General features: G+C 52.4%; 2 protein-coding genes across 2 annotated transcripts; one reads left to right on the top strand and one right to left on the bottom strand.

Annotated features, from left to right (window-relative positions):
* Positions 1-497: 497 nt before the first annotated feature.
* On the bottom strand, positions 498-1908 carry J4E93_008135 (uncharacterized protein; the record flags this gene model as incomplete). Its single annotated transcript, XM_049346037.1, has 2 exons — positions 498-1654; positions 1905-1908. The coding sequence occupies 2 exons, from the start codon at positions 1906-1908 to the stop codon at positions 498-500; spliced, it is 1161 nt and encodes a 386-aa protein (XP_049196970.1).
* A 4559-nt stretch (positions 1909-6467) lies between these two features.
* On the top strand, positions 6468-7232 carry J4E93_008134 (uncharacterized protein; the record flags this gene model as incomplete). Its single annotated transcript, XM_049346036.1, has 3 exons — positions 6468-6513; positions 6568-6645; positions 6691-7232. 3 exons carry the CDS (start codon positions 6468-6470, stop codon positions 7230-7232), a joined length of 666 nt encoding a protein of 221 aa, XP_049196969.1.
* Positions 7233-15704: the final 8472 nt, after the last annotated feature.

Here is a 15704-nt window from a genome sequence, read left to right as displayed (position 1 = left end):
CACAGACTTAGACGGAGAAGAGCAGGAAACCAAAGAAAAGATGCTCACCCTCCCAACCCGCATCTTCCAAGAACCCCGCTCCCTACTCATCACCACGGGGCGTGCGTACAGGGATCTCATGCACGGCATCGCGTCCATAGAGGTTGATGAAGGTGTGAACGCCGAGACAGTTGCGAATTGGGAGTTGTTGAGTGAAGAAGCGAGGAAAGAGATTGAAGAGAACGGAGGGAGGAATGTGAGGGGGACGAGGGTGAGTTTGACGTATAGGGATGTTATTAAGGTTAGTAGGGCGGCGAGTCGGGTTTTTGGGGGGATGGGTAGGCGGTAGGCGGTAGCGGGGAGGATGGATGGGGAGGAAGAAGAAGAGGATGGAGGTTTGAACGTGTTCATGATCTTCTCTGACAACAAGGAAATGCCAACTACACTTATATACACCCCTCCCCCTTAGTGCACACCCGCTTCCAACACACCCACCCCATCTCCAACCAGCAAGCACCCTACTGCTGACCCTTAGCTGGCCTGTAATGCCCCGCCAACTCCACATCCTCCGCGCTCCTATCGCTCTCCCTCCTCTCCTCCTGCACCTTATCCGTCCTCTGCGCGTTCTTAGCCCTAACCGCCTTCTTCCTCTTCGCCTCACCAAACACCATAGCCGCAACCCACACTAGCCACATAACCGCCGCAATAACACCATACGCAATCGCGCCATCGCGCGAGTTATCCGCCAGCAACAATCCCAGTCCACCGTTAATCATACCGAGGGTAATAGCAATACGGCCAACCCAGATATGCGCGTAGGAAGTAAGAGTGCGACGCTGCGTCTTCTTGAAGAGGATGTGATGCAGGGTTCCGAGGAAAGGCATGAAGAAGACGAGGCAGAACACCAAGATACCGATGATGGCGTGGTAGCTGCTGATGTAGTGACCCCCGCTGATGGGAAGAGCGAGCCAGATACCCATTCCGAATGCTGCGATGTACACCATGTAAGCCAAGATCTGGAAGCCGGCGTGCAGCCATACGATGCCAGGGAAAGACGCAAGACGGATAGCGATGGCGCCAGATGGGAAGAGGATGACGAAGGCAAGGGATGCGAGGACGCCGTGGGCGATTAGCATGGTGCGTTTCTTGGAGGGGCTGACGGACGCGCCGGAACTGATGGTTTGCACGGAGTTTCCGCCTGTGGCGCCGCCGTTGGGGAGGGTGTCGCAGTAGGGGAGGTCGTCGTCGTCGTCCTTGCCGCCCTTGTCGGGGGAGGGGGAGCGCTTGTCTCCTGGGGGGCCGTTGGGGCGAGATGTAGGACGAGAGGTGGGGCGACCGTAGTTGTCGTCATCATCATCGTCGTCGTTGTTGCTTGTTTGGCTTGGCCTGGCGTTGCCTGTGCCTGCGGCGCCGGAGGGGCGCTGGCGGCAGTTGGTAGGTGTTGCGCCGCCTGTGGTACCGGATGGAGACGTGTTGAGGAGGGGGTTTACACTTGAACCACCCTTTGCTTGAGCGAACTTCCAGTCGAAGACACCCTGGTTGGAGTGCTGGTTGATTTGCGCAGACGTGGAGTCGTCGTTCTTGGGTCCGCCAGATGATTGGTAGGCGAAGATCCAGTTTCCACTGCCTTTGGTGAAGTCCATGGTGCCGCCGGACCATGAGTTGCAGTTTGAGCCTACATCACGTGTTAGCCTGTGTTTATGTGGTGGTGGTTACCGTTCTTACATCTCACGTTCGCGGTCATGACACCGTTCGAAACACCAGAGCCTTCGAGGAGAGTGACTTGAGCATCATCGTTAGGGCTGGGAGGCTGGTAGCTGGTAGTTCTTCTTGGCGACAGTGTGACATTGTTGCCAGATCCTGAAGTGTACACGACGAAGATGTTGGAGTTGGCCATGCCATTGCCTTGGCCGAGCGCAACCCACTCATAGTTGCTTGGGGCCGATATCTGGAAGAAGATGTCTCCTGATCCAGATGATGCTGTGCGCTCGGGAATGTTGAGACCATAGCAGACTCCTGTAGAGGGGCAGACGCTGGCTACTTGCGCTGTGGCTTGTGAGGCTGAATGAGGTTAGCAATGTGATGTGGTAAGGCTGTTGTTGGGGGCTTACCCAGAGCCAATAGGCCAATGACCGAACTTGTTGCGCGCTTCATTTCTTTTGTTCTGAAAGGTCGTTGAAGGAAGGCCGAATACTCGAGGTTGCCAAAGGGCTCGATGTTCCAAGGCTAGTCGACAGCGCCTAGCTGAAAGCGTGGCTTGATGGCGTCGTGTCTAGAGTCGATCACAAGGCTATTGATCAGAGTTCAAGTAGCCAAACCAATAGGAGAAGATGTCTTGAGGTGAGTAAGGGATTTCCAGTTCGATGATGATTTGGCAGCGGTGGACAAAGAGGTTTATAGATGGTGGAGCCCGGATCACCCGCCTTCCAAGATACACCTCCAAGCCCCCAAGATAGATGCTGACAGAAGCATGGCTACGTACACACAACCTGGCTTAGTTTGGTGGAGGTAGGTACCTCGCAGGCACAGGTGAACCCAACGGTATTACTGCTGATGTGTGGTTGGACAAGCCTGGCCGAATGCGGCGGCTTTGCGGAGAGCCGTCAGTCACCGGCTGGGCATAGCAAAACACCGTGAGGACCTCGCGATATGACAACACAACTTGTGCAAGCGGTACGCGTCACGAACGCCAGAGGGCCGCGATAACAAGTGAGATCTCCCGCCTGTACATGGTGCAGGGTCTGGCGCAGAGAGGTGGTACCAGTGAGGGCCAGCGGACTCAACGTTCGGCGCGGCTTGGCTGGACGCGTCGTGGTGGCTATGTGCAGGGCCAAACAAGTAAGTTGCATCCGGACGAATCAGCCGCCAGCTATTTTGCAAAAGTAATGTCCCGGCGCGGGGGCACGCTGAGAACGGCGGGCATGTCAGTTCACGTAAGGTTGGGAACAGGTGTGGTCTCGACGGTCGCGGTCTTGGTGCCCGCTCTTGTGGGCCCTCCTGTCCCGCACGTCCCTCGCCTTGGATCTCCCAACACCCAATTCCAGCGACCGCAATTCCAAGACATGTCAGCAACATGCGTCGAGATCCAGACTCCCATGACTTCATCCTCGAGCTGGGCACACTCTTACAGGAGCATGCTGTCCAGGCTGTGCTCGTCACCGTCAGCCCTCGGCCATCGGCCTAGTCGAATTCCCCATCGGAGATTCGGCCTGTTCCTCATATTACGGTGTATACGCGACATAATTACCACTGCATGGAATTGCCTTCTACTTTGGGACCATCGCACTGCAGCTGCATGAAGTCCGGTCGGTTTCACGTGGCGCCGTTCATGTCTCGATAGGCGCAGGCTGGTGGCTTGCAAGCGTGGCAGCCTCAGCCCTGAAGGACCGCGTCAGCTCGGAGCGCGACAGCTCGGAGCGCGAAACCTTGGATTCCAGGAAGTAAAATCAACACCATCGGCGTCTTCTGCTGGGAATCACCGAGGCATCACAATGCCAAGCTAGCTGCTTTCTCTCAGCATACGTCGATGATGAGTTATCGACATCTTGTTGCGGGGTTGCTCGATCGCGAGAGCCTTCGGAGTTAAGTGTGAGGGCCGATAGTGAGTTGTCGCACGAAGTCAGCACCCACCGCCCCAATCTTTCACATCACTCGTCTCACCTCCGCGCTCCTCGCCGTCTTCTCGCAGTTTGTGCTCTTGTGCACGTCTCTCTTCTCGCGTCCATTTCACGATCAGTGTGTTTTTCCATTCGGTTGTTTTCCTCTTTGCGCACCGACAACGGCCCTTTCCCAGTCACAACACAATTTCGCAGCAATCACGTGCTACCTCTTTGCACTGCCACTTCCAAGTTTCTTGTCCAATCGACCAATCAATACCCCGACAGCGTATGTCGGTCGGGAAAGGGCCGAGCAGAAATCTGGGGTATTACCGTCCGCTAAGGAGTAACATCCGGCGGCAGCGGTAGCGAGCAATGAGCATCATACGATGCCTGCGATTCCAAATTCACAGATTGCTGCGCCTCATGTCTAGAGTGTATTTGGAGTGAAGCAGGCGGAGAAATTGAGGTATGCCTCCCAATGAGGAAGTTGGCAAATTATATCGAGGCTGTAATTGGTGGAAGCGTGTGGTAAGTAGCTCATTTCCTCTCCCACCGTGATGGAGGTACTGTACAGTCATGATGGAGACTTCTTTAGTCATTGTTGACTAAGAGAGACACATCTCCATATGTCGTCGTAAATCGCTCGGCGTGACGGCGTGTCTTCATCTACGCCACGGTCGTATTTGTTCATTGAGCACTCCACCTTCTCCTTCTGAGCACCATCCTCAGCCACGTGGTTTTACGAGACGGCTAGAGGCGGTGAGTAGTTCTCCTTCCGTCGAGGTTCGAGCGTTATGCTTTGACCATCTCTTCATGTCATCGCATGTACCTACTTCTTCAGTTTTGACATTTCGTCCGTGTTAGCATCAGGGTTAGCGGGTAGCTATATTTCTAGACCAGCGCCTTTGAGTTTCGGAGTAACTTCCGCACGTGCTATTGACTTTCAATTCGAACTTATTAAGTGACTGCCGGAAGTCAAAGCCGCTCGAGGAGATCGCATAACGTCTAAACACCAAAGACCACCCCAACGATACATCTGATGTGTCCGCTGCGTACTGGGCAGTCTGCCATATCTTCCCCGCATTCTTGCCTTTTCTCCGAGCGTGCATATTCTGCGTATATTAGCGATCACCCGGCAGCTGCATTTAGCCTTCGGTATAGTAACACCTAGTCACACCAGATGGCGCCCTCATCGTTCGAAACTCCCTTCGCTCCGAGATCCTCATATGTGTCTAGAGTACTCCAAGCGTCATGTTCATATGGCCTGAATTATGGCAGAGAGTGCAACAGATGGGGTGTCGCCAGGTAAACAGCATCAAGACAACATAAAACGACCAGCTCTTCGTCCCCCATGCCAACATGTAACTGGATTATAAACACAGCTTCGCGCAGATACACACGCACCTCTATAGCATCACAACCACCACGATGTTGCTCCCCACCTTCCTCTCCCTCACCACCCTCCTCACGTTCGCATCCGCCCAAACCACCAACCCCCCAATCCGCTACATGCCCTTCGGCGACTCCATAACCGAAATAATCTGCTGGCGCTCCAAACTCTGGCAACGCCTGCAAACCACACCCTTCAACTCCTCCACCGTAAACTTTGTCGGCAGCGGCAAAACCGAGAACAACTGCGCGGACACGTCCTACGACCGCGACAACGAAGGCCACTCTGGTTTCCTCGCTATCGATATCGCGAATAAAGGGCAGTTGGATGGGTGGTTGAAAAGTAATCCCGCGGATGTGATTACGATGCATCTTGGCACGAATGATATTGTGCAGCAGAATAAGGCGGTGGCGGATATTGTTAAGGCGTTTGGGACGTTGGTGGGGAGTATGAGGGGGGCGAATCCGAGGATGAAGATTGTGGTGAGTCTGTTCTTTTTGATACTTGCCTGTGTACCTGAGTAAGGTGCGCTGTTGTACAAGCGCTGTTGTACAAGCGCTGTCGCCTCATTGTATACCAATCGCTTACTCACTCTGCCATCCTAGGTTGCGCAAATCATCCCCATGGGTTTCGGCAGCTACAACACCAAGATCCAAGACCTGAATCGCGCAATCGTTCCTTGGGCTCAGGGTCTCAATACAACGGAAAGCCCCATCTGGGTTGTGGACCAGTATACCGGGTTCAGTGGGACGGCGGATTTGAGGGATGGAATACATCCGAATGATAGTGGAGATGTCAAGATGGCAGATGTGTGGTTCCCAGCGGTTGTCAAGGCTTTTGAAGCGGTGAGGGCGGATAGGGGCACAGCAGTTGGTATGGTTGAGAGGGAGTTTGTTGGGTAGATAGTGACAATGTCAGAGGACAGCAAGGTGTAAGCCTGTGTAGTCAAACCGCATCATGGAACTACCATCCATGAATGCATGATGAAATCTAGTTCTGGATGCTTCGTAGGGCAACCGCGACCAGGCGAGACGATTGCACGTGACGCTAGCGCCATGACCTGACGCTAAAATCTCCAGCGTGGGGCAGCGGCGCCCAAATTGTCAACTCCCCGACTCGAAGGCGCATCAACAAATAACAGCACTCACGCCCACCGCCTGCAACGCCACCCCTTCACCACGGATACTTCGGGCTGCATGCTTTTATCTCGTCGCTGATCGCCCAAAACAAACCCTTAGACGCCTGCACATAGATAGCCGCCATGGGAGAATCAAGGTAGGCACCGGGCCCGAGGGGTTAGGCTGCGGCCATCTGCGCAGACACCTTCACCACGACCACACACTGACAGCGCCACGTGAACAGACAAGAACTCGTCGCCTGGTTGAACAACCTCCTCCAGCTCAACATCACCAAAGTCGAACAATGCGGTACCGGGTACGTTACGCGCGCCGAGGATAGAGGGGCACCCCTGGCCTTGAGGAGTAAGGACGTGTACTGACATGGCGGACAGAGCAGCGCTGTGCCAAGTCTTCGACAGCATATTCTGTAAGTCCTCCACCTCACCTAGGCGCGGATGAGATTAAGACTAACAGCGTGCAGACGATGTGCCCATGTCGCGAGTCAAGTTCAATGCGAACACTGAGTACGCATACCTGCAGAATTTCAAGGTATTACAGAGTACGTCTCCCTTCTCACAGTCCAAATTCTCCGCTAATAATCCAGACACGTTCGCCAAGCACCATGTCGACAAGCCCATCCGCGTCGAGTCGCTCGTAAAGTGCAAGATGCAGGACAACCTCGAGTTCCTCCAATTCGTCAAGCAGTACTGGGACCAGCACTTTCCCGGCCACGAGTACGACCCCGTCGCCCGTCGCAAGGGTCAGGGCGGTGTCGCGACCGGAGCCACACCTGCACCCCGCGCCGCAGCATCGACTGCCCGAAGAGCACCAGCTGCTAGCAACACGGCTGCGCCTAGGACACGCACACCGCTTGCCTCTGGGGGAGGTGCCGCCAGCGCCGCTCTGCGCGAGGAGAACAGTGCTCTCAAGGAGACTGTCACGGGCCTCGAGCGCGAGAGGGACTTTTACTTCAGCAAGCTGCGCGATATCGAACTGCTGATCCAGCAAGCAATGGAGGCCGACCCTGAGCTCGAGAAGGACGAGGGGCTGCTCAAGCAGATCCAAAACATTCTCTACTCCACCGAAGAGGGCTTCGAGATCCCACCAGAGGCTGAGGGCGAGGGTGCGGAGGAGGAGACGTTCTAGCCGAGCGTCAGTACTCTTTCTGATGCTTCGACAGCCAGTTCAGACGTGCAGCTTGACAACATCATTTCCGCTGCGCACATGTTATTGGAAGCGGCCAAGCATTCGAAGACTCTTCGATCTGCGGGCTCGACAAACCTACAGAGCGCGCTGAAAGTACTGGACCTTCCAAAACCCTCATATCCGCAAAGCCTGTGAAGTATACACCGTTTGCGGAGCCCATTGCCGGCCTTTCAGGCTCTTTTGTGTTTGTCTCTGAGCCCAATCGAGTCGTTACTGCGCAGTCTGCTGAGTCGTCGGAGAGTGAAGTGTTCTAAAGGTGGGTATGGTCATGATTGCATTTGGAAGCGAGGATACCATCTTTCTAGGGAGTTTAACTCTCTATTGTTCAATACACGATGTTTATGAGTTGTGTTGGACACCAGAATGTGTGGAGTGTGCTCCGTTGATGAAGAAGCTGGGCGCAACTTTACTCCTCCAAACGTTCCGTCACTGACTCTACAAGCTGACCATGCAAAACCAGCGCTCCGTCTCTGCGCATTTCGTCGTATGTACAGCGTTCACGCCCATCGTACTCACCACGAGCATCATTTCACTCATCAAACCTGCCTCCATACCCAAACCACAGTGCTCAACTTACAGCTCCGGAGAGGTTGATTGATCCAGCACTTTCGTGCAACATCTTTCTGGTTGTCCTACTCCCCATTGCTCAGTGTCTCTGCCGCTACCCGTCTGGTACACACAATCCCTCCACTGTGTGACTGTGACCAAATCTCCCCACTCACCTCACTTCATCTCTTCCCCACTCCCTTCCTTCAACATCACCTTCACCGCCACCGGCTAGACAAATCTCTCTTAATCTCTCAGTAAACCCATGCCTCTGATTGTCGTCACTCCAATTACCACAACGCCAGTGATCCACATCCCCCTCTATCGTGCGTTTGTACCTTGAGTACCAACCAACCACGCCTTCTCCGCAATCACTGCAATCGCGACTTCCCCACGATCTTGACCCCGCAATTAGGACCGCGACTGCCTCACCGAGTGCCTTCACCTAAGGACGCGCGGTCGGGCCCCGCTTCCACGAGTCCTTCGGCCTCAGCGCGTTTGCGTCAGATAATCACGTACCTCTCTCAGCTTTCGAGAACGGTAGGAGCGAGCGTTATAAACAGCTCGCTTGCCCTTCGCTCCTGACTTCTTCACTCCATGCTTTTCGGGTTGTTCAAGCAGAACAAACCAGACGCACTCACTCACTCTTACTTCACTCACCCACCAAACCAGACCATCGCACGCACATCAATCACTCACTCCGTCCACCCACACCCACTACACCAAACCGTCTCACACACCACACCAACTCCACCTTCCCCGCTCGTACCCACGATCTCAACCCGTCAATCACCGCCAAAAATCTCCCCACCAACATATTCGCCGCCATGCTCACCACTATTCTCCTATGCGCCCTCTTGGGAAGCGCCGCGACCAGCCCCACGCCCGTACCCACTCCCACCACCACCGCAGACCCCAGCGTCCAAACCCAAGTCCGCGCCCAAACCTTCAAAGAAGCCGAATGCGGCGGCGCCTACGAATTCCTCTGGATTGATCCAAATGTCTGCTATGGGCTTTCTGATGGGGTGAAGAGCATTAGGGTTGTGGGCAAGGATGGGGATATCAAGTATAACGCTCGTAAGTCTTTTGTTGGCTCGTGGACCGCTGTGGAAGGTGGGAGGAATGAGGATATGGGAGAAACAAGTGCTGATACGTCAACAGTGAACACCTATCCCAAGCCCGACTGCGGGGGCGGTTTCTCTCTGCTCCCTATCTACGGCACCAAGACCTGCTTTTCTGTTGGTCTGGATGTGTCTATCAAGTTGAGCATTGGTCAAGATCCTTGAAGGGGTTCTCGTCTGGGTGAGTCTTCCGCTGCTCGCTGCTATTGAGTCCCGAAATTGTCGATATGGACGCTAATACGTTCAGTGCGCTGCTTGCGAGGCGACCGGGTTTGGACTTTCACATCGGAAGACGAGGATGAAGACGATAGGTGTGAGAGATTGTGATACGGGCCACTGGCATGCCACGAAAGTGAGCTAGAAGGGAGGGAAGAGTCACATCCAACACCATCCCACCATTTGTCTCACCACGGTGGGATTAACTCACTGACAGTCTGGAGAACAAAATGAAGTCATGATAAACTGCACCGAATATCTCTTTTCAAACGCGACCACGCCACCATCAACCCCCGCACTCCCTCCTTCCCTTCTTCCCCTTTCCTACCTCCACACCCGCGCCTTCTCCAAGATAGGTCACCAAAATAGGTCACCAAAAAAGAGAGAGCAAAAAAGAAGCCAAAAACATACAACAGCGGGGATTCGCTAGTGGTCACCCACCTAACTACTAATCCGCCGGTATCATGCTTGTATATGGCTGAGCGGACGGGAAGCCTAATTTTCATGATCCTATGGTCGTATGTACCGGTTTAACCAAACTGCGGCAATATGACCTTATTCTTCATTGTGAGGAGGTTCTGGGGGAGCTGGGCAGCTCTCACCACGGCGCTACTCCCGGGGAAATACCAACACGGGGCTATACGGCATCACTCCACCGATATTAGCCTAATCTACACTGCTACCACATGTACACGTGCTTGTGCTCAGTAGAGCCAAGTCTCTATACCCTAAAACATTGTAGACTGAAACACGCAAAGTGAGAAGGAGAGCGGACGACGGACATGATGCCAAACATGGCGATTTGTTCGTGTAATCGTTTTTTCTACCTTTGGACTAGCGAGATAATGTGATGCGACGTTTGGAAGACGAAGCTGGGGGTGACGGCTGGGTGTACTGCATATATAGAGTCGCTTCATCCACAGCGAAGAAGTATCATCACTACTATCATCTCCTCTAGTCTCTTCACATCAACAACGACTCCGGAAGTCGCATCACACCACCATTGCCCCCTCCCACCAACCCAACCTAAACACCCATCCCCGCTCAACCATCATGCGCTCAACCTCTATCATCACAGCTTTCGCCTTGGTGGCCGCCGTCATCGCAACACCAACACCACAACGTGGATCCAGTCCCGCACCCGGCAGCCCGGTCGACCCAGGCGTCAGAGTCCCCAAGGGAACTTTCTGCACAACGACGAATGATGCGGATGTTATTGGCTGCAACACGGGCGATGGCGGGACTTTCAATGTTATTAATGGGAAGATTAGTGGGTGTGCTGGATGTACGCCTGAGAATGGGTTTGGGAGATAGGCTTGAAAGGGGAGAGGGATGGAGGGATGGATGAGGGGGTTTGGGGGAAGGAGGGAGTGAGGAACGGAGGCAGGCGCCGCGTACGAGGGAGTCTGTGTAGTCGCTACGGAAGCCTTGTTGCAATGGTCATCATTTTAACTCGAACATGAGGGAAGAATAAAGTGACATTTGGGTATCTGGAGGGTTTTGTAGCTAACGCTGCGCAGTTCAAACTCTCAAGCCACAGGCACCTTCTCCGTCTGACTAATTATGTACCACGCGTGGATCACACCGGGGATCCAGCCCAGGATGCAGAGTGCGATGTTGATGAAGAGGTCGGCGGCGCAACCGCGCTTCATGGCCACGGGGAGGAAGGGGATCCATATTGCGAGGAAGTAGAGGAGGACTGTTGACTTTGATCGTTAGGAGGGGTCTTGAAATGTTTGGGAAGGATAACGTACTGTGGATGATGGCATTGTGCGTGTGTGATTAATTCGCGTTGGTATGGTAGGTTGCCGTGCTTCTTTCTCGTGAAGATACTCTCGTGGTTGCTGTAGGATTAGAGACTGAAGGTGTGGCTGTATCTGTGGCTGAACGAAAAAAGTGGGCGAACCCTCCATGTCTTTAACTGTTCCCTCTGCCCCTGCGACCAACTCGAAGCAGCTTACGACGCAGACAAGGACCGAATGCCGGACGCCGGCGCATTTCTCATCCATGTCATTGGTCTACAAGGCCGTAATAACCGCTTCCCGAGATTTCGTTCCTGGAGTGGGCAGCGAATGAGACAATCATGCGCCACAGTGACGATGTTTGTTGTGGCGCAGGTATCAGCGCGCCGACCGTGCGCCGTGGTGTTGAGGCTAAACCAGGCGATGGGCTTCCGAAAAGTGCCGGTAGCCGTGGTAGCCGCGTATGCAGGGAAGGGTGGTCCTATAGTTCGATTGCGATACTGAACCATGAAAATTGCGTCATCTTGTTAGTACATACAGTGTGCAGAAGAAGAAATGCGTACGGTTTGATGCCAACAGGGTGATCGAAGTTCTATGGAAGGGTTTCGCACTTGTTTTGGGAAACTCTATGTTAAAGGCAGGGTATAACAGGATTACCACAGCAGGGTATTTCTGCGGGTTCTACTTCTTTATCCATGCTGTCTCCATGTCAAGTATAGTAAAAGGGACTCGGTCGCCGTATATAGCACTAAGGGTAGGAAGTTCGTGACGAGACGAACAGTTTGCGATGTCCGTGTAACAGTGCTGTGGACATGTCAAGATCATGCTTGGGACTCTTTTGTGACGGTGTGTAGGATGAAATGACAACTTGACGTAAGGGTATTGATCCCAACGCGCATTCATTTGGAGACGACACAGCGGTGTGTACGAGAATATAAACTCTTGGCGGTTAGGCAGCGATATCGAAACTTCGGCGGTGATGACGTAGATAAGAGGACTTTGGGTATAATTGCAGTGCTCTAGATCTTGGCCAGTAGGTTATATCACGAGTAACATGTTAGATTTGAAGATTTGTGCGGATTGAACGAGCTTACGAGACAGGAGGCATTCACGATAATGTGTTCTGCTCAATTTTCTACGTCGGTGATGTGTGTGACAAGACGCATCAAGTGTGTCTCCGAATAGAACATGACGTCCAATACATTATGATTCCGTCAGATACGACCCTGTAAGCTGTCGTCAGCCCAAGCGAATAGTCCTTCTTTTCCTCATGCGAAAAAACAGCGGCCAAAGTGATTCCCAAGCAGAATGACCCTTACATGTGGTTACGCAGATGAAGCCATGCTTTAACATCATATGTCCCACTCGTTCGTAATAATGCTCCTTCTCACGAACGATCATAACAAAGATACTATCCGAGGACCAATCAGACGGAAGGGTTTCGCATCTGCCCAACACGATACCCAACAGACTGCCTTGCAGAAAGTCTGGCGCGTAGCTTTGCTGCGTAGCAGAACCCTTGTCGTACAGCTGATACAATGGAACCAGGGGAGCTCGGTGGGTATTCTTATCGTTTTGGAATGTAGCAAAATATCCGGAGTGCTTTCCGTTACATTGAAATGCTTCACTTCGAGAGATCCAGCGATTCGTCTCGTCAGGAAGGTGCTGGATATCGATAGGTATTGTCCATGCTTCAATGTGGATAAATCTGCTGGAAGAACCAGGTATGCCCATGTCTAAAGAGACGTCGCTTTGCTCATCCAGGTCTGAAAGTGATCCATCATAGTTTTCTATGAAGATCTTCAACGGTTTGTCATTTTCGAGTCGGAGCCCTTTCCTACATGGTTCAGTCTCGTAATTGATTGGCACATCCCATCCTGCCCAACTCCACGACGGGAACAGGGAACGCCTGGTGCCTGATGCTGTGTTGCACCAGGAGAGTCCGGCAGCGAAGGCCTCGCCTTTACTGCATGTTGCCAGGTCCAGTGATCGTTTTGACCCTCCAGGTCTCGATGGCATGATAAGAATACCCAAGTATTCATGAACAGGAAACTTCTTTTTCCTGAAGCTATGGAAAACTCCTTGAAATGCGCGTATAGCATCGGAATTGAAGGATAGTTCTCTCCCACAAAAATCAGTCAGACGAGAGCAGATCTTCCAGGGACTACGCCCTTCGTAGTCCTGCTGGTCGTCGAAAATTCCTGTCTGCCATTCGCCGGGACTGTCAACTGTCTCGAAAGCAAGGTCAGTCCGACACTCATAGTACACTTGTTGCTCTGTAAAGATGATACGTCGGGTTGAGAAAAAGCTCTCTTGGTAGGTCCATGCTCGACGCATCCATTTTGAGGCCTTGATGAGCATCCGCGGGTCTGGTAGAGTTGTTACAAGGCATAGCCCTCCAATCCAGGCACATGGTATGGGAGTTCTCGGGGTAGCGCCAACGCCAGGTAGGCCGAAATATGGATCAGTGCCTGCTGCAGCGACTATAGTCAGGTACGCATTTTGATATATGAGGTCCATTTGTTGTATCTGGATTGTTTTCTCAACATCGTTGTCTTGGTCGATACAATATCTGTCGATCCAAATATATCGAAGACCTAGTGATTTGCTGACTTTCAGGGCGTCTTCGATTGTGCGTGGCAGGGTTGTGGGAAGTCTGTTATTGACACACTGATCATCGCCAGATCTGCTCGTACCCCACACATAGCTGAGTGCAGAATACTTGTACGCCGGCAATGCTGGCACGATCCGTCGCTGTTCGCAGTCGATCAAATTCAGGTCTTTTAGACTCGAAGCTGATGATTCAACTTGGGTGCACTGCTCTGTGTGCTCTCGACCACAATGCTGTATCCAACCTCGAATGATGTCGAAGTCGATCGTGATTATATCGATATATTGCGTTCGTAGTGAATGAACGTGTGGAGCAGTCTTTGACGCGCTTGAGTTTGCAATGAAGCCACCCGACGTTCCATCTTCAAACATCTTTGTCAGTATTTGACACTCCCCATACTCATAACTAGTGGGAGGCCCAAGATCATCTCGAGCTACAGCTAGTACTGTTCCATCCTTGATGTGGTAAGGATCAGGAGGGCATACGCAGTATAGAGCGTAGTCCTTGATTAGAGCGCTATCGTGCAGCCTCACCGCATGGAAAAGGCGACACAGTGAGCACGACGACAGCTCAGCTTCTACCCCGAGTTCCCCAAGAGTCATCAGTCTTTTGATGCGTCGTCCCGCTAGATCGACGAAAAGGCTCTCGACATCAATGGACGAACATCTGGAACAAAGGCTAATCGATTCTTGACACATTGTTTCATCACGAGTTTTGGACGTGTTTCCATCGCTCTGACAGGTGGCAGCCGGTAGGTCCACAGATCGTTTTCGTTTCCTCGAAGTACCGGTATAATCGGATGCATTTAGAGCTCGTGCTCTCTCCATGTCGTGATGGGACCTTTGGAGGACGATTGGGATGAAAGATGGACGGCAGGTGGTACCTGTCTCGTTAACTTCACGGCGCTAGAGTAACGACATACGGCGACTGTGGGATGGACTTACCTGTTATTCATTTCCTTGCCTGGTCCGCTATTGCCAGTGAAGGGATGTGGATGTTGAGAAGTGCGGGGTGAAAGTGCACTCAAGGCTGCTGCCTGCTGGATACCTCCAGGGCTGCGCCTGCCAGCTGGTAAGCGAAGTTTAAGTAAGCACATGCACGCTGCAGTCTCTTGCTTAGGCAACTGCTGTGATTACTGTGATTACTTCTACAACTACTTCTACAACTATTCCTATAAGTCATACTCTTACAACAACCTGTCTCTACACCAAATCCAGTATAGCAGTCAGCTCACCAGACACTGTGGCATGAATAGCATGGCTTTGCAAAGTCGGACTTGCTGGGTGAGTGTCTTTGTCTAAACGGGCAGTCGCAAAGTCGCACTTGCTAGGTGAGCCACTTTGTCTAAACGGGCAGTCGCGATACTTTCGCGACCTTGTCATAAAAATGCGATGACTGCACTTCCGACTCTTCAACAGCGAACTCTGGAACGAGACGGGCATGCAATCCAAATTCGTCGGGTCGACGTTGACAATGCGGTGAGTGTGTCGATGCAAACTCTAGATGGTCAGGTAGTAACTTCGAAACTTCGAAACTTCGGCGACGATGACGTATGTAACCAGATGTGGACGGTGAGGCTCTGTTGTGACAAGATGTAACAAGGATAAACGCTGTGCGACAGGAAATGACAACAGGAACTAAAAAAGACACGATGAGCGGTGTGGGTGGTTGGTGAGAAGCGGTGACGGACTTTACAAACATTAGGCATACAGGCAAAATGGTGAACAGGGATATCTCGGCTTCGATTTTGATCTATTCTAGTCGATAGCCGCGCCTTACAAACAAGGTCATTGTCGCCTGGGGGGGGATGGAAATATTTTGAACTATCCTAGGTGTTGTGGGCGAGATGAGGTGGAAGGGAGGGTATGATTGTAGGGGTTGTGTTGATTGAGTAGTGAAACTAAATGGGCTGAGCGGGATGGGGGGTTGTAGTGGAACGCTAAAAATGCCGGTACTAGAAGTCATGTCTTTCTTTTGTAGACAGACGAAACGAAGAGGAAGGAGATGGGCTATATAGTAATAACATAAGACATTCGGCATCATCGTGTCGCATTATCATGAAGAAGGGGATTTGACGGACCAAAAAAAGCAAAGACAAATTTGTTGGAATCAGGGAAGATGGAAAAGGAACGCTGGAATCATAACAAACAAACAAACAAACTTTGCGGTTCCCCGG

Source organism: Alternaria ventricosa (genome assembly GCF_023758065.1).
Source record: "Alternaria ventricosa strain BMP 2768 chromosome Unknown scaffold_15, whole genome shotgun sequence".
NCBI lineage: Eukaryota > Fungi > Ascomycota > Dothideomycetes > Pleosporales > Pleosporaceae > Alternaria > Alternaria ventricosa.
Note: the sequence above shows the minus strand (reverse complement) of the source record. Positions and strands in the feature narration are given on the sequence as shown.